Source organism: Cnephaeus nilssonii (genome assembly GCF_951640355.1).
Source record: "Cnephaeus nilssonii genome assembly, chromosome: 3".
In the NCBI taxonomy this organism is placed as follows: Eukaryota; Metazoa; Chordata; class Mammalia; order Chiroptera; family Vespertilionidae; genus Cnephaeus; species Cnephaeus nilssonii.
In genome coordinates, this window is record NC_137074.1 from 56608008 (window position 1) to 56627199 (window position 19192).

The window sequence follows — 19192 nt, forward strand, 5'->3', positions numbered from 1 at the left end:
AAAAATATAGATACAATTAAAGAAAAAAAAAAAACCCACAGTACTGAACTGTAAGAGATTTTGAAACAGGTCTGGGATGGTTGTCTAATAAACATGGTCCTCATAAATAAAAAATATGAGAAAATATGTAAGAAGAGATCAGGAGGTTTGTTTGATCAATGATATGATATTCTGATGTAGGACAGACTCAATTTACAGGCTATATGGGAAATTTGAGCAGAACAGGAAAGCATCCTATCTAATAAAACAGTAATATGCAAATTGACCACACCTTCGCTACACCTATAAGCCACGCCCACCAGCCACGCCCACCAGCCACGCCCACCAGCCAACCAGGAGCAAATATACACGTTAAACCAGCAAAGATGGCCGGGGAAAGGGCAGCACCCATGCCAGTGAGATCCAAGCCATGATGGTGGACTGGGGCAGGCGGTTAGCTCCGGCTGCCCAGGTCCGCCATCACCTATCGCGGACCCGGGCAGGCGGCTGCAGGGGTTAAGGCCCGCAGCCGGCTGTCCGGGTCGCCATCACAGATCAGGGACGAGGACCCGGGCAGGCGGCTGCAGGGCCTTAACCCCTGCAGCCGCCTGCCTGGGTCCGCCATCACCAATCGGGGACGCGGACCCGGGTTAAGGCCCTGCAGGGGTTAAGGCCCTGCAGCCGCCTGCCCGGGTCCGCCATCACCAATGGGGGACGCGGACCCGGGCAGGCGGCTGCAGGGCCTTAACCCCTGCAGCCGCCTGCCCGGGTCCGCCATCACCGATCGGGGACGCGGACCCGGGTTAAGGCCCTGCAGGGGTTAAGGCCCTGCAGCCGCCTGCCCGGGTCCGCCATCACCGATCGCGGACGGGGACCCGGGTTAAGGCCCTGCAGGGGGTTAACCCCTGCAGCCGCCTGCCCGGGTCCGCCATCACCGATCGCGGACGCGGACCCGGGTTAAGGCCCTGCAGGGGTTAAGGCCCTGCAGCCGCCTGCCCGGGTCCGCCATCACTGATGGGGGACGCGGACCCGGGCAGGCGGCTGCAGGGCCTTAACCCCTGCAGCCGCCTGCCCGGGTCCGCCATCACCGATCTGGGACGCGGACCCGGGCAGGCGGCTGCAGGGCCTTAACCCCTGCAGCCGCCTGCCCGGGTCCGCCATCACCGATCGGGGACGCGGACCCGGGTTAAGGCCCTGCAGGGGGTTAACCCCTGCAGCCTCCTGCCCGGGTCCGCCATCACCGATCGCGGACGCGGACCCGGGTTAAGGCCCTGCAGGGGTTAACCCCTGCAGCCTCCTGCCCGGGTCCGCCATCACCGATCGCGGACGCGGACCCGGGTTAAGGCCCTGCAGGGGGTTAACCCCTGCAGCCGCCTGCCCGGGTCCGCCATCACCGATCGCGGACGCGGACCCGGGTTAAGGCCCTGCAGGGGTTAAGGCCCTGCAGCCGCCTGCCCGGGTCCGCCATCACCAATCGCGGACCTGGGCAGGCGCCATCACCGATCACGGACCTGGGCAGGCGGCGTGGGTTAACGCCCGCAGCCGGCTGCCCAGGTCCACGATCTCAGATCACGGACCAAGACAGCTGCCTGCCCAGGTCCATCACTGATCTCAGAGCTGGGCAGGCTGCGTGGGTTAAGGCCCGCTGCCGGCTGCCCAGGTCCACGATCACCGATCATGGACCAGGGCAGGCGGTGTGGGTTAAGGCCTGCAGCCGCCTGCCCAGGTCCGCCATCACCGATCATGGACCAGGGCTGGCGGTGTGGGTTAAGGCCTGCAGCCACCTGCCCAGGTCCACGATCAGGGATCACGGACCAGGGCAGGCAGCGTGGGTTAACGCCCGCAGCCGGCTGCCCAGGTCCGCCATCACCGATCACGGACCAGGACAGCTGCCTGCCCAGGTCCATCACTGATCTCAGAGCTGGGCGGGCAGTGTGGGTTAACGCCCGCAGCCGGCTGCCCAGGTCCACCATCACCGATCATGGACCAGGGCAGGCGGCGTGGGTTAAGGCCCGCAGCCGGCTGCCCAGGTCCACGATCACCGATCATGGACCAGGGCAGGCGGTGTGGGTTAAGGCCTGCAGCCGGCTGCCCAGGTCCGCCATCACCAATTATGGACCAGGGCAGGCAGTGTGGGTTAAGGCCTGCAGCCGCCTGCCCAGGTCCACGATCAGGGATCACGGACCAGGGAAGGCGGCGTGGGTTAGCGCCCGTAGCTGCCTGCCCAGGTCCGCCATCACCGATCTCGGACGAGGGCAGGCAGCGTGGGTTAGCGCCCACAGCCGCCTGACCAGGTCCTGGATAAGGGCTTCGAGTCAGCCATCGCCAGTGGCAGCTGACTCAAAGCCCCTATCAGGGATCATGGACCAGGTCAGGCAGCGTGGGTTAAAGCCCACAGCCGGCTGCCCAGGTCCGTGATCATCGATCTCAGAGCAGGGCAGGCGGCGTGGGTTAATGCCTGCAGCAGGCTGCCCAGGTCCACGATCATGGATCACGGACCATGGCAGGCGGCATGGGTTAGCACCCGCAGACGCCTGCCCAGGTCCCGGATCACGGATCCAGGTGGCGTGGGTTAGCACCCACAGCCGCCTGACCAAGTCCCCGATAGGGACTTGGAGTCTAGCATAAGGAAAAGAATAGTCAGCAAAAGCAGGAGACGAGGTTTCATAAGTTCTCCCCCAGGTCACCACTGTTCTCTTATACATTTTAAGTATCCCAGACTTTGCCTGATGGGATTTGATTTGAATTATGCCTGATAGAGATTACATGACATGAATTGTAGGCTCATTCTTTCTTTTTGTGGTTGCCTGACTGAGAAAGGCCTTGGAATGAGAGAAGGCACTTTTATTTTCCTTTTTCATTCTTTAGAGGCTGAGGAATTACAGTTATATGAAGAACTTAGTGAGAGAATGAAAGTCTCATGCTGTATTATTCTGTAAGTTTTATCATGTGGACTATCAAAAACTTGGTGGGATCCTTTTCAAGAGGTGTTACAAAAATTATGTTGAAATTAACATTCAAGAGTAAAAGGAGAGAAGTGAGTGGTGGGTAAAGGAAAGAACTTTGTCCTAGAAACCAAATAGAAGCCACATAAACCTTCAGATTCTTACTCATTGTGCTTTGGAGGTATCCTATCTAATAAAAGAGTAATATACAGATTGATCATCACTGCAACACACAATATAGCTGTCCCCATGTGGTCAAAGATCCTGCCCCATGTGGACACAGATGGCCACCACAAGATGGCCAGCAGGAGAGGGCAGTTGGGAGGCACCCAGCCTACAAGGGAGGGCAGTTGAGAAGGACTAGGCCTGCAAGGGAGGGCAGTTGGAAGTGATCAACCCTGCAGGAGAGGGCAGTTAGGGGTGACCAGGCCGGCAGAGGAGGGAAGTTGGGGGCAAACAGGCTGGCAGCAGAGTGGTTAGGGGCAATCAGGAAGGCAGGCAGGCAAGCAGTTGGGAGCCAGCAGTCCTGGATTGTGAGAGGGATGTTCGACTGCCCGTTTAGGCCCGATCCCATCGGGCCTAAACGGGCAGTCGGACATCCCTTGAGGGGTCCCATATTGGAGAGGGTACAGGCTGGGCTGAGGGACAACCCCCCTCCGTGCACGAATTTCGTGCACCGGGCCTCTAGTACAAAATAAGAAACCAAGAGACAGAAAGTAAAATTTATAAACACAAGACTAGCTACTGCAGAATATTAAACAATCAGAATTAAAATGAATATCGCAACAATCTTAGTTTGGCATTATCACAGGAGGGAAGGTTTCTAGCTATCCCGATTATTCCCTCCAGAGATCTGTCTCCTAGAAGTCCCACCTTTTGTTAGCTGTGCTTCATTTAGTCGAAATGTCTGAAGCCTTAAAGTATATACCTGTCTATGCTATTAATTAACTCGGAATTTGAATGAATCACTTACTCTTTTGGGCCAATAAAGGGTTTGGGTTAAGTGATTTCCAGAGGACCTTTCAGTAGGATAATTCTAATTCTAGGGCTATATTCTTAGCAAAAAAAATACAACATTCTTATGACACTTAGCCACAGATAATATCTTCATTCTAGGTCAATCTGAGAAGCAACTAAAGTTAATGAACTGTTTTAATTTACAGATCTTTTATTTATTAGTAACAATGAATGAGCATCTATAATAATTTATAATAATAAAAGCATAAGATGCTAATTAGATTGGACATCCTTCCGCAGGCGTGGGATCGAGGATCCAGGCCGCCGCCATGCCATGGCTGCGAGGAAGGGAACCAGGCAGCCGCGGTGCCTGCGAAAGCCTACTCTTGCACCAGTTTCGTGCCTCGGACCTCTAGTCTTCTATATGCTTATTGGCCACTTGTATTTCTTCTACTGTGGTTGCCTTGTTCATATTCTTTGCCCATCTTTCAACTGGCATTTTTGTAAACAGCTTGAGATATAATTCACATAATAATACAATTCACACTTTTAAAGTGCACAATTAAGTGGTTTTTAGTGTATTCACAACTGTGCAACCATAACCTTAATCAATTTTAGAACTTTTTCATCATCCCAGAAAAGAAACTCTGTATTCATTACCTGCACAAATATCCCAGGCCTAGGTTACCATTAATCTACTTTCACTATCCCTGGATGAGTACTATGGACATTTCTTATAAACGAAATCATATAATTTGTGTGTTTTTTTGTGACTGCCTCCTTTCACTGGCATGTTTTCAAGGTTCATCCATGTTGGAGCATATATCAGCACTTTATTTTTTGCCAAGTAATATTCCACTGAGTAGATATACCACATTCTTAATCCACATATTTGACAGACATTTTAGACTGTTTCTACATTTAGGTCATCCTATATAATAAAGAGGTAATATGCAAATTGACCATCACGCCCTCACACAAGATGGCTGCCCCCATGTGGTCACAAGATGGCCACCACAAGATAGCCAGCAGGGGAGGGCAGTTGTGGGCAGTCAGGCCAGCAGGAGAGGGCAGTTAGGGGTGACCAGGCCAGCAGGGGAGGGCAGTTGGGGCGACCAGGACTGCAGGGGAGGGCATTTGGGGGCAATCGGGCCGGCAGGCAGGCGAGAAGTTGGGAGCCAGCCGTCCCAGATTGTGAGAGGGATGTCGTGGGATCGGGCCTACACCGGCAATCGGACATCCCCCGAGGGGTCCCAGATTGGAGAGGGTGCAGGCTGGGCTGAGGGGACCCCCTCCCATGCATAAATTTCGTGCATCAGGCCTCTAGTTATGAATACCACTACTTTGAACATTCATGTACAATTTCTTATACAGATGTGTTTTCATCTCACTTGGGTATATATCTAGAAATAAAATTGCTGGGTCATATGGCAATTTCTGTTTAACATTTTGAGGAATTGCCAAAATGTTTCCAAAGTGGCATTTTATATTTCTATTAGCAAGGTATAAGGGTTCCAATGTATCATTTCTCCACTTTCTCACCAACACTTATTTTCAATTTGATTGATTATAGCCACCCTATTGGGTGTGAGGTTTATCTCATTATGGCTTTTATTTGCATTTCCCCAATGACTAATGACAGTGAGCATATTTTTCAGGTGCTTGTTGGCCATTTACATATTTTCTTTAGAGAAATGTCTATTCAGTCCTTTGCCAATTTTTTAATTGGGTTGTTTATCTTTCTGTTGTTGAATTGTAAGTTTTAAAAAATATATTCTGGTTAAAAGCTCCTTATCAGAAACGTAATTTGCAACTATTTTCTTCCATTCTATGGATTGTCTTCTCAGTTTATAGATGGTGTCCTTTGAAGCACAAAAGTTTTAACTTTGATGAAATCCAATTTACATATTTTTTTCTATTGTCATTTGTGCTTTTGGTGTCCTTTATAAAAAGGCTTTGACTAACCCAAGGACATGAATATTTACTCCTATCTTGTCTTATATAAGTTAATTGTTTTAGCTCTGACATTTAAGTCCACGATCAATTTTGAGTTCATTTGTGTATGGTGTAAGGAAGGGGATCAAATGGATTCTTTTGCATTTGGATATCGTTATTCCAGTATTGTTTGTTGAAAAGACTTTTCTTTCCCCCATTGAATTGTCTTCGAACTCTTCTGAAAAGTAAATTGCACATAAATTATACAATAGTTTATTTTTTGGAATCTCACTTCTGTTTCATTGACTTATATGTTTATCCTTATGCCAGTACAATTGTTTTGATTGGCATAGCTTTGTAGTAACTTTTGAAATTGGGAAGTGTGAGTTCTCCAACTTTTTCAAGATTGTTTTGGCTATTCTAGGTTCCTTGAATTTCCATATAAACTTTAGAATCACTTGTCAGTTTCTGCAACAAAGGCAGCCAAATATTATTTGGGCTTGCACTGAATTTGTAAATAAATTTGGGGATATTAGCATCTTCACAACACTAAGTTTTCACATGGGATCTCTTTCCATTTCTTTAGGTCTTCTTTCATTTTTTCCAACAGTGTTTTGTAGTCTTTCAGAGTGCAAGTTTTACCTTATTTTGTTAAACTTATTCATAAATATTTTATTCTTTTTGAGGCTATTGTAAATTGCATTGTTTTCCTAATTTCATGTTTGGATTATTCATTGCTAATGTACAGAAATACAATTGATCTTTATATATTAATCTTGCATCCTAAAACTTTTTTTAGAATAAACTTTGTTCATTCTTACTGAACTTGTTTTTTAGATCTAATATGTTTTTAATGGATTACAGGGGATTTTTTATATTCAAGATCATACCATTTTCAAAAGAGATAGCTTTGCTTTTTCCTTTCTGATCTTAAATGCCTTTTATTTCATTTTCTCAGTGATCCTGGTTAGAACCTCCAACCCAATGTTAAGCAGACGTAGCAAGAGTGGACATACTTATCCTGTTCCTGATCTCGAGGTAAATGCATTCAGTCTTTGACCAATAACTATGATCTTATCTGTGGATTTTTCATGTATGTCCTTTATAGACATTGAAAAAATAGACATCCCTGTCTTATTCCTGATCTCAGGGGGAATGCATTCAATCTTTGACCAATAACTATGATCGTATTTGTGGGTTTTTCATAAATGCCCTTTATTAGGTTGAGAGAGCTCCTGTATCTATTTCTGATTTGTTGAGTGTTTTTATCTTGAAAGGGTGTTGGATTTGTCAAATGCTTTTTTTTTTCATCTTTTAAGATGATTGCATGTTTTTTCTTCTTTATTCTACTGATATGGCACATTACATTAGTTGAGTTTTGAATGTTCAAACAACCATGCATTCCAGAAATAAATCCTATTTAGTCATGGCATATAATCCTTTGTATATGTTGCTGGATTTGGTTTGCTAGTATTTTTTTCAGGACTGTGGCTCTATATACCTAAGAAATATTGGTCTATTAGTCTATATTTCACTTATGATGTGTTTGGAATAATTCCATGTAAGAATCATTAATGTTTTAACCCTTTGCACTCGCTTGCTTTTTTCTCGATTCCTTTATTCTAATGCTAACCGTGTCGAGTCACACTCGACATCCAAGTGCAAAATGTTAAGGTAGCAATTCTAGCAAATGTTTTTAATGGAATGAGGGTTTTGGGATAATATTTCAGGAAGGCAGGTTGGCAAATATAAAAGCAATGAAGAAATAACTGTGAAGTTCTGAGTAGGTAATCTGCTATACGCAAAAGTGCCTAAAATAAAATCATTTGAAGATATAATCATTGCTTACATTTTCAATAAAAAGAATGATATAACTGAAATAAAGTTTAAAATTTGTTTCACCTGCTTTGTGTTTTATTTATTTACTTATTTAATTTTTACATTTCAATTTTTTCCCTTTAGTAGGAGTAAGGTGGGTTAAATGCTTTATATGCTGTCACTATTTCTGTTTTCACTTGTATTCCCTTCAAACCATATTTTGAAATGTAAATCTCATCATGTAATTCTCTAGCATAAATTCTTCAGAGTATGGCCTCTACGGAAAACGTGGTGAATTTCAAACCCTTTAGTCCTATTTAGAAGGCTTACAGGGCCTGGCTTACCTCATCTCCTCTCACCACACCTAAGCCACTCTGGGCTTTAAGTTGCTTGAATGTAGTATACTCTCTCCCCTTACTGGGCTTCTCCTCCATGGTTCTCTCTGGTATATTCTTCCTCCTGCCCATTATACTTGGCTAACTCTCTGCCATCCCTCAGGTTCCAACTTAGGTGCTATATCTCTGGGAAGCTCTACTTGACCTCCAAAATCTGAGTTAGGTGTTCCACTTCTCAGCTCTTAGAACAAGGGTAGGCCTTTGGTTATAGTACTTACCACCCTCTTTTACAACTGTTTGCTTTCCTGCTTGTATCCTTTAGGACACTATAAGTTCTAAGAGAAGAGGAACCATGTTTCCTCAGTGCCTCAGTGCCTAGCACAGTGACAGATATATAGGAATTAAAAATATAGCTGTCAAATTAATAAGTGAATAAATTAATTCAAAGTTTATTATAATCTGGTCCCTTATCTTTCCAGTCTCATTTTCTGCCACTTGCTATCTACACCTAATCACAAATATTGAACCTACTGTAGACATACCAAATTACATGCAGTTCCCTAGACATATTGCCTTCTCTAATACTTTATCTTTGTGATTGCTGTTCCTTCTATGCACAATACCCTTAACTAAAGCATTTGGTGAACTCCTATAAAATTCCTAATTTTGTTTATCACAATCTTGGTGAAGGCTTCCCTGCCTCCTCAAATTCTATCCAAACTCAGGCTGGTTAGGCCCTCCAAGCTCTGCACATCTCTATTTCCTTCATCAATGATCTTACCAATTACAAGTGCTTAGCACAGTGCTTGGTATATAGTACACACTTATTATTAAAAGTTTTCTGAATGCAGAAGGAAACAATAAACATACATATGGGGAAAGGGAATATATTTAAGGAGACCTATAGGAGACTGTAATGCAGGGGTCCTCAAACTTTTTAAACAGGGGGCCAGTTCACTGTTCCTCAGACTGCTGGAGGGCCAGACTATAGTTTAAAAAAAACTATGAACAAATTCCTATGCACACTGCACATATCTTATTTTGAAGTAAAAAAACAAAACAGCAAAAACACCCGCATGTGGCCCGCGGGCCGTAGTTTGAGGACACCTGCTGTAATGTAAGAGTGGATTACAGCTTGGCTCTAGAAATAAAGAAAAACGATCTAAGAGAATGTTTTGGAAAGGTCTTTATCCCTTATTAATAGACTAAACATACAGAAAGTAGGAAATGAAGAAGAGAATAAATTGTAGGTGACCTAGGTTTATTAGATTAGAGAACATGGCCAATAAAGGGGAAATTGCAAAGGAAGAAATGGGCTTAACACCTACCAATAAATGCTTAAATAATGTTCATTGTTTTTCACGATGTTTAGTTTTATATACTGACTAGAGGCCCAGTGCACGAAATTCGTGCACTCGGGGTGGGGGATCCCTCAGCCTGGCCTGTGTCCTCTCACATTCCGGGAGCCATCAGTGGAACATCCTTAGTGCTGCCACAGAGGCAGGAGAGGCTCCCACCACCGCCAGCTGTGCTGTGCTCGCCAGCCGCGAGCCTGGCTTCTGGTTGAGCGGCACTCCCCCTGGGGGAGCACACTGACCACCAGGGGGCAGCTCCTACATTGAACATCTGCCCCTGGTGGTCAGTGCGCATCATAGCGACCAGTCATTCTGCTGTTCAGTCAATTTGCGTATTAGCCTTTTATTATATAGGACTAGAGGCCTGATGCATGAAGATTCGTGCAAGAATGGGCCTTCCTTCCCCTGGCTGCTGGCACTGCCTTCGCTCTGGCCAGAGCAGCCTTTCTACCTTCCCATACTGCCCAGAGGCCTGGAGTGGCTGGGGTGGTGCGGAACGCCTGAGTCGTCGCCATGGCGATGATGCCAGCGTCCCACCCCTGGCCACTCGGCGCCTGCGTATGCAAATTAACCCACCATCTTTGTTGGGTTAATTTGCATACTCACTCCTGATTGGCTGGTGGGCATCATGAAGGTACGGTCAATTAGCATGTTACTCTTTTATTAGGTAGATAAGATATCTAGAAAAGAGATTCAAAGTTTTACACTGAGCTTAATTGTAAGCGGGTGGGAAGAGTAAGGACTAACCTTCCATGTAGCAAGAATACATTTGAAACTTAACTTCCTAGAAAGGGTAAGTTTCAGATAGGCCTCTCCATCCTATATAATAAAACCCTAATATGCAAATTGACCGAAACATGGAATGACCGGTCGCTATGATGTGCACTGACCACCAGGGGGCAGACGCTCAATGCAGGAGCTGCCCCCTGGTGGTCAGTGTGCTCCCACAGGGGGAGCTCTGCTCAGCCTGAAGCTGGGCTCATGGCTGGAGAGCGCAGCGGCAGTGGCGGGAACCTCTTCCGCCTCCGAGGCAGTGCTCCTAAGCCAGCAGGCGGACATCCCCCGAGGGGTCCTGGACTGCCAGAGGGCGTAGGCCGGGCTGAAGGACCCTCCCCGCAGGGCACAAATGTCTAGTGTTATGTAACAAAGAAAGCACATATATGCATATGTATATATTAGCCCTCTTAAGTATTCCATAAGTGATCTGGTATACAAAAGCAGAGTGAAGATGACTGGGATAAAAGACAAAGTATAACAGGAAGAAAATAAACTTCAAAATACCTGCATATAGTACGGTCTCTATACGGTCTTTAATGTGGGCCCTGCTATTCTCAGATGCAAGAAGAGGCGACGTGCCATTGGGAGCTGGAACAAGAAGTGGTCCAACTAAAAATGCACATGCTCCACCGAGATAACTGAGCATGGACGCGATAGCTGTGGCCGTGGCCCGTTCATCCGCAGAAAACCATGTTGTGGACAGGAATGGAGCTGCATTCATTACGGTTGGGCCTGCCAATCCATTTAAAAGCTGTCCTCCATGGATTAGTCTGGAATTAAACAAATTAAAAGGGTGTGAGGTAGGTGAAGCAGGCATTTTCTAAACAAGACAGTAGCCAAACAGCAGTTAACTAGGGCAATAAGAATACATATCTGTAAATAACATCCCACATCTAAAGGGTAAAGAATGTTGACTCTCTCTGAGGAAGTTTAAATACAGTAATAGTTACCCCTTATTCGTTTCACAAATATTTATTGAAGTCTATGATTTGTGCAACACACCAAACTAAAGACTTCCAAATAATCTTGTTTCATTTGTTACAACAACACTATGTGGAAGCTATTATTATCCCCATTTATTGAGATGTGAGAGCTTCACTTAGAAAGAATAAGAAACTTGCCCACGTGCTAACAGGCAAAGCTGAGATTTAAGTCTGACTCCAAAACTCATACTCATAAAGAGACCTAGTAAGTACTACCAGCCTTACAAATAACACAGTTATTTAATGAGCTCCACATTTCATGCCTACTCTGTACCAAGTGACAGAATTACAAACATAAAAAGTCATCACAGTACCTTCTAATAGAAGAGGAATTAATTGAGGAATCAGATGAAGTGATGTGCAACTAACTAGCTGAATGGCACCGGGTAACCTTTGTGGGAGTCCCTTTCTTCTCCCGTAAAATGAGGGGTTAAGTTACGCAAGCAGGTACTAAGCGCCTGTTAGGTTAAGGGACTGTCATCACAGGATCGCTAGGTCCCTCTGATTCTAGTTCTCTGACTGACATGACTTGTAAGGGTTGGTGAAGAGTAGTTTCTTGCTTCCATTCCACGTGTTCTCTTGCCCACCTTTTCTCAGCATTCTATTCAGTGCTTCATCCTGCTCTTTGCTGAGCAAACCCTTTTTCAACATTTCTTTTTCCATCCCCAACATATACATTCACATTCATGAATAGCCTTGAAGAAGAAAAGAAGCCAGAAGTCCAAAAAAGGAGGTGAGTCCACCTCTTCTGCCTTAAAGGTAAAGGGAAGGGCAGGGACAGTATATGTGACATATTCAGGATAGTAATGACTTTTTTGTGTGCTTGTTTTGCCTTTTAATCACATGGGCGTCAAATCCTCTTAATGAAGCAATTGCCACCGTAAGTTACTTACTTAAAGGTTTCTGAATGCAGAAGGAAGTAACAAACAAGTATTTGAAAAAGAAGTAGGGCCTTAATGTAGAAGCATAAGTGAGTAGGAGGTAAAATATGTGAATTAGGTCTGCTCACATCTTTGTAAATGTTGGAAAAATTATTTTAAGGCAAAATAATTTCACGTGTCATTATTAAATTAAAGCAACTAAAGACATTTTAAAATCTTCTTGTGTAAGGGGAACTATTTTCTAGATGACAAAAACAATTTAGTGTTTATAAACTGAATGCCTCCTCCAAAAGTCAGTGGATCCCAAGCTGTCACACCGCAATTTCATCATAAAAGTATTCTTGAAACAATCACTAAGTGGTTTTAATCATGACTCCCTTAATCATAACTCATGATGGCACAACAATCAGACAGCACAGGATGGCTCATACAGGTAACTGCTTTGATATTTAATACTTTTAATAAGGTGTTCCTGAAAGACTCATCTCACCTAGAAATGAGGGGTGGAAGAGTACATTTTATTAGGCCTAAAAATTTTAAGAATAGAAGGAGAATAAGGAAGAAACAACCCATTAAAAAGACAAAACAAAACAAAACAAAAAAAACATGACAAAACAGTATGAATCGTCAAAGTTAAGGTTAAAACTAAGATTATTGCCATGGCTTAACGTTTTGGTACTCCTCTGTGGAATCATGAATAGACTATTTTCCAAATAGCAAACCTAGAAGTCAGATCATGTGAGCTGCAATAATGTAAGGATCATCCAAATCCAGTTTACTCAATTCTCAGATCAGAGTATTCCTCACTACAATGTGGTGCATGTGCTCAAGAAGAAACCAAAGCAGGTATGATACTGGGGCATTCAGTCTCCAAGGTCACTGAAGTTGGGGGTGAACCTAGAACAAGTGTGTATTATCACACTGAAAAGTCATCTCGAATTAAAACATGCTGATTTGGTACTTTAAAATCACTCAAATTTAAATAATTATTGGTGTGTTTTGTATTAAAAGTAATCACACACAAACACACCCCTCACAAATGAGCTCAGTAGGACTGGGACCTACAGGATCTTGGGGTTACCCTCTGAATTCATGGGAAACCTGGCAGGGAAATCCAATTCCATTCTTCCCAGCATCTTTAAGTTTTCTCACGCTAGTATCCCAGAGCCCCTTAGGGCTTGGTAGTTACTCATATAACTGGTTATAAGCACTGTTGTCCTGGTAACCATGATATAACACTAACTTGTATTATCAAGAATTTTATGTTTGCCTGACACCATTTTATGCTACCTACCATTAATTAACTCTATTTTATAATATTGTTTGTAAAAATACCTTTAAAAATAAAATTCAGTTTTATATATAAAATCTAGTTTTCCCATAAAACAGTAATGCAAAATTAGAGGCATGTTTTCTGGAAAAATGCTGGCCTTAAGACATAATAAAACCATATAAACCTTACAAGGACAATGAAGAAGATGAATAATGTTAAATTATAAGCTGTGTTGTTAACTCTTTGAACAAACATACTGAGTATTCACCGTGTGTTGGGGTAGGTATTGTGATAGGCCTATGTATACTGGAACATAAAGTTAAAAAGGTAAAGCCCCTGCCCTTAAGAATCTCTAAAAGTAGTTGAAGCACTGTACCAGGAATAGAAAGGAAAGTAAGGCAATAATTAGTCCTACCCCTAATGCTTGTGGGCCTCTGACTAGAGTACCAGTGGAGGTCCCTGCCATGTCCTCCTCCTCCTCCTCCTCCGACCTCTGGCTCTGATCTACAGCACCCAGGGCTTCACAGGCATGCACATGACCAACTCCACCCAAGCGCCATCCATCCCCTTCAGAACAGCTGTCCCTGAGGCACAGGGACCACACACGAGGCATGCAGTCTACTCTTGGAAGAAGAGACCCGGAAGGGGGCCTGTTGCAGGGATTTCTGGGGTCTTGTGTAGCTAGATAGCGGTGGGCAGGGGTGAGGGGACTACACACACATCACACATTTCCTTGGCCCTACAGACTCCTCAGCTCATAGGGAAGGGCAAAACTAAAGGAAAACCACATGTACCTTGGTTGCAGGCACATCCCCAGTAGGGTGTGTGCAGGAGGCAGCTGATGGATGTTTCTCTCTCGTCCATGTTTCTAACTATCTCTTTCCCTTCCTCTCTGTAAAAAATCAATAAAATATATTTTTTAAAAACAATTAAAAAATTTAAAAAAAGCAAAATGTTAAAAAAAAAAAAAAAACTAAAGGAAAACCAGAGTGGGACACTTTCAAGCGTGGAGTCCAGGACAAGGACCCTTTGGCAGTGTTGGCAACAAGAGTGGGGCTACAGAGGAGAGGATGGTTCGGAGAACTGGTCCTAGCCACACAATATGGCTAGGTGAATGACTGGAGACATGCTTAGAGAAAGGAAAGGAGAGAGAGAGAAAGAGAGAGAGAGAGAGAGAGAGAGAGAGAGAGAGAGAGAGAGAGAGATCAACTGGCCACCCAACCGCCCCGCCCCACACCCACACCCTCCCCTAACTGGGAATCAAACCGAAACCCAAGTATGTGCCCTGACCAGCTAGAGTCAAGAAAAAGGATTGAGAAGGAGCAATTATAGAGCCAGGAGAAAAATAAAAGGAAAGATGAACATTATAGCAACTGAGAAGAAAAGGGTATCAAGAAGATAAGAGTGGTTGATAGCATCAAAATTAACAGATAGTTTAACTGAAATGTAACCACTGGATTCGGCAACAAGGAGGTTATTCCTGATTTGAATAAAAGCAGTATGCTTCCTGAGGAAATGGACATTTCAATTTAGACTATTCATACTGATAGCTAGAAACAGATGCCAAAACAGAAGTTAGGTATATAAGCTTAGCAATGTGGGAGGGGAAAAAGCACCCAGCTTAAATGAACAGTCTGGACTGAAAAGTCTCTCTGCCTTCGTGTCATGAAAGATAAATGCACCTCATTATGATAGTCTTCATGCTCTCTAAGCACGCGTGGAAAGAAGCTGGCTTTCAGAAATTAATACTTAGTGATCTGAGCTGACTGTTAAAAATAATGCAGATAAAAAAAAGAGGAGTGATTCACAATCTCCAGTGAAGTGAAGCGAATCGTGTAACTTAATGTCTATTTTTGTGTGTCATTACGTGCTTCAGTTTTGTTTTGCAAGTAACAGTTCAATTCCTTGTGGGTAAGGACCATGGTTGCTGAATTCCCAGAGTGCTTCATGAAGAGCTGAGGCAGTGTGGATGCTCTCTAGGAATGCAGGGACCGATTCAAGTAGAGGCAGGTGGGGTCACTGAGATACATAGCGAACCTGCCCTTTAAAAATCTCAGTTACCGTGCCCGGCCGGCGTGGCTTAGTGGTTGAGCATGGACCTATGAACCAGGAGGTCATGGTTTCCGGGTCAGAGCACATGCCTGAGTGGTGGACTCGATCCCCAGTGCGGGGCATGCAGGAGGCAGCCAATTGATGATTCTCTCTCATCACTGATGTTTCTCTCTCTCCCACTTCTTTGCTCTCTGAAATCAATAAAAATATATTTTTTAAAAATCCCCGTTACCCAACACATGCATCATGTCAGTTCCACTTGTAGATTTTAAAAGTTTCAAAATCAGCGATATGAAAAACAAGGTGATTAACAAATATTTGGAAATAAACATTTTCAAAAAAGACACTCAGGGTGGTAAAAGCAAGGCCAACACTTTAGTACTGTCCCAAGCACAGTGGACTTGAGAAGGGTGAGAAGTTAAGAGTGTGAGGAGGCAGTTTTGTCTCCTGGGCAATAAGCTCTGTAGCAGAAAGGGAGCACCCAGGAAATTGACTAATTCAAGGAGTGAACTCTTGCTTCCTCACCTGAAACTCCACGCCTGATGAAGCAGGTGTTATTCAGAGTCAGGGGATAGCAAGACTGACCTCTGCAGGCCAATCTGTGACAGATCATCCCATTCTCCTCTCACTGACCCCTAAACTAACTCCCTCTCCCAGTCTCCCACCCTCTCCTCTTTCCTCCCTTCCTCCCTCCGGTCTTTTTCCTTTTCTCCTTACCTAGCTTCTGCCTACTTCTGAGGTCTGGTTTGTGCCATCCCCATAGGCCCAGGAGGAAAGTGGATAAGAGATAGGGGAATTTCCATAGCGGCTGAGAGGAAGATTAAAGATTCGTGAATTTCTCCAGCACCAGCAGAACTATACCGCAGAGACTGGGGAGGCCGAATGCTGCCCACCAGGGTCAGTCTTGCTGAGGTTTGCTGGCCTGTGGCCGGCCAGGGGGACGCCTAAACAGGCCTCACCAAGTCCTGGCCTTGCCTGTGTACTTTCTGCCCTCAACTAGTGCCCCTGCCCGTAGAGGCTCAGGCCTGGTGGTCCGTGTGGTATTTGTGCACAGCTGCACTCCCTCTCGTATTATTCTATATACCACAGCTTTTCAAAGAAATGCCAATAGCAAAAGTTCAAACTGAAGGTCTCTAGTTGACGTTTTCGAATGTACCTGACATTTCCGTTTGTATTTAATGGTATTCTGATATCCTAATCTTTTGCTTTCTGATATCCTGGAACAAACACCTATCATTCCTAAATTATTTTCTACTTAGAATAATATGTTTTAGCCTTAGATTTTTATAGCTGGAAGAGACTTGAAACCTCACCTAGATAACCCACTCTTCTCGTTCTATAGAAAAACTGAGCTCCAGAAAGGCTATTACCGTGTTTTAAATCACACTCATAATTTTATAACTTCCCTACCCCTAAAAGTATTGGGGGGGAGCTCCAAAGTCATACAATTAGCTAATGGCCGAGCCAGGACTAGTAAGTAAAATTAGAAATGATTTCATCAGCCTACACATCTTTCTGTTCTTCCACATGGTCTCATTCTGAAGGTTCTCTGTTAACAATAGTAATAATAAAAATCATTGATTGCTAAGACAACCTAAGATTCTCAGATCCAAAGGCATACAGTAGCTAGTATATTTTTATTCTGTGCATAAATCTACTTTATAAACCTTCAGTTTATTATGACTAGCATTGGTGATAACATTGGAGAGTCAGCTTTTTAGAAACTTAGCAGATACAGTATTAGTGTAAGTACAGCAATCTTAACTTAAATGATATGTATTTTTAATATGAAATAATTTAGAATCTATAAAATACTTCCCTCTAAGGCTCAATATGCCAATGGTTCACACACATTTTTTCCAATTCTTAATCATTGTATGTCAGAATAAACTCATGTGTTATAGAATTCCTGGATATTGAAAATGTCAAAAGTGCTAGAAAGAGTTTTCCTTTATGTAGCCCAAGAAAAGATAGGGCAATAAAAAGGATCAGAGATGTTATGAATCAATTACAGGAGAAAGGAAGTTAGGAAGGAAGAAAGAGAGATAATGGTGGAAAGGAAGTGAGCCTTCTAAAGACCGTTATCACAGCCTCAGTTTTCTTTTATAAAAATCGATTTCACTTTTCTATCTTTAATAATTTTGGCCAATTAAGATTTAATTAAAAATATCTATTGAATATCTATTATAGTGAAGGCACCTGCAGCTAGACACTAAAGGGAATACAAAGATGAGGATTACAGTCTTGTCCCTAAAGAATCTTATAATTATTTATCAAGTACCAGTTATAGAAAGTACAGAAAAAGAATACTGGATTAGATATCCGAAGACTCAGCTTCTAGTCTTAGCTAAATTTATTAACCATGTAATCTTTGTTGAATCACTTATTCCCTTTCTGTTCTATCTCACAGAGTTTTTATTAAGGCCAAATGCAATAATCTCTCGGCAAGGTACAGAGGGGAAATGAACTGATCTGAGAGATGTCAACCTCCCCACATTTGTCTCATAACTTTTTTCTTGTCTCCTACCTTATATCTTGTACTCTTAGCTTAAAAGTATATATACTCATAGTAGAGGAGTACAAAGAGAAGGAAAAAATGAACACATTCAATAATTCAATTAAATAACTCACACAAGCACTATTAATATTTTGGGGTTTTTAATCTTTTTTTTTCTTTCATTTTCCCCCCCAATCAATACTTAAGCATAGGTAACCACAGATATCATATAGAATATACAGTTTTATGCACTAAATATTTTTAAATTTACAGTTTATCATAAGCATTTTATCATTTCACTAAAGATTCTTCATAATTTATTATTATAATTATAATGGCTCCATGGCAGTCTATTATGCAGATGTACAAAAACCCATTTAAGCATTTTTCTAACGTTTGCTGCTTATTTGATAATATTAATAATGCTGTTGTGACCATCTTTGTATGTAAATATTTGCCACTTTCCAAATTATTTCTTTAAGATCAATGAAACAAAGGTATGAACATTTCGGCCCTCACGAAACTTAATTCAAAATTGATTTTCAAAGGAGTTTGCAGTAATTTTCATTCCCTTCCATAGTGCATGACAGGACGTGCCTTACCAGCACTGAACATCACTAAAAATTACGCACACATGCACACACGCATGTGCGCGTGCACACACACACACACAGCTACACACACACAAAAGTAACTTGGTGTGCTAGTTTGTTATTGCTCTTATAACAAAGTGTCACACACTCAGTAGCTTTAAAACAACACTAATTTATTATATTACAGTTCTATAAATCAGAAGTCCAACATAGGTCTCACTGGGTAAAATCAAGGTGTCGGCATGGCTGTGTTCCTTTCTAGAGGGAAGACATTACAAAACAGTTCTAGAAGCGTTTATGATTGCAGATGCCTAAAGCAATCCTCAGGTCCCCAAATCAGCACCAGGCAGAAAGGGAAACGCAAAGCTGTGTAGCCCTCACAAAGAGCATTTCTTCCAACATTCGCAGGCGTGGACAATGAGGGTGCTGGACAAGAAAAGAGCCTTGCGGAGGACAAAGCCAAAGCCACAAACAACAAAGAAATTACTCCCAGAGAGCCACAAAGACTCCGCAGAAGCCAGAAATCCTGGATTTTGAATTAGATGCAATAATTGAACCTTTGAGGAACTTGTTAAAATTATTGATTTGGGATTCACTCCAGAGACTGAGTAGGATTGGAGTGAGGCCCAAGAATCTGTATTTTTAATCATCATGTAGTCTATGGACCATACTTCTAAAAAATATTGACCTAGGGGAATATGAATCTTATGTAAAAACAGAGACGAGTCTTAGTTCTTAAATCTACCAATTGTTCATTTTTACATCAAAAGGTTTATATTTCTGTACTAGGGAAATTTACATATAACGCTTAC

At 43.2% G+C, this 19192-nt stretch overlaps 1 protein-coding gene across 1 annotated transcript in view; it reads right to left on the bottom strand.

The window, feature by feature from the left end:
* SLC49A4 (solute carrier family 49 member 4) overlaps nt 1–19192 on the bottom strand; it is an 89917-nt gene that overhangs the window by 56195 nt on the left and 14530 nt on the right. Inside the window, exon 3 of the mRNA XM_079762161.1 lies at nt 10606–10871. Within this exon, the coding sequence (XP_079618287.1) occupies nt 10606–10871 (266 nt within the window). The remainder of the gene's footprint in view (nt 1–10605; nt 10872–19192) is intronic.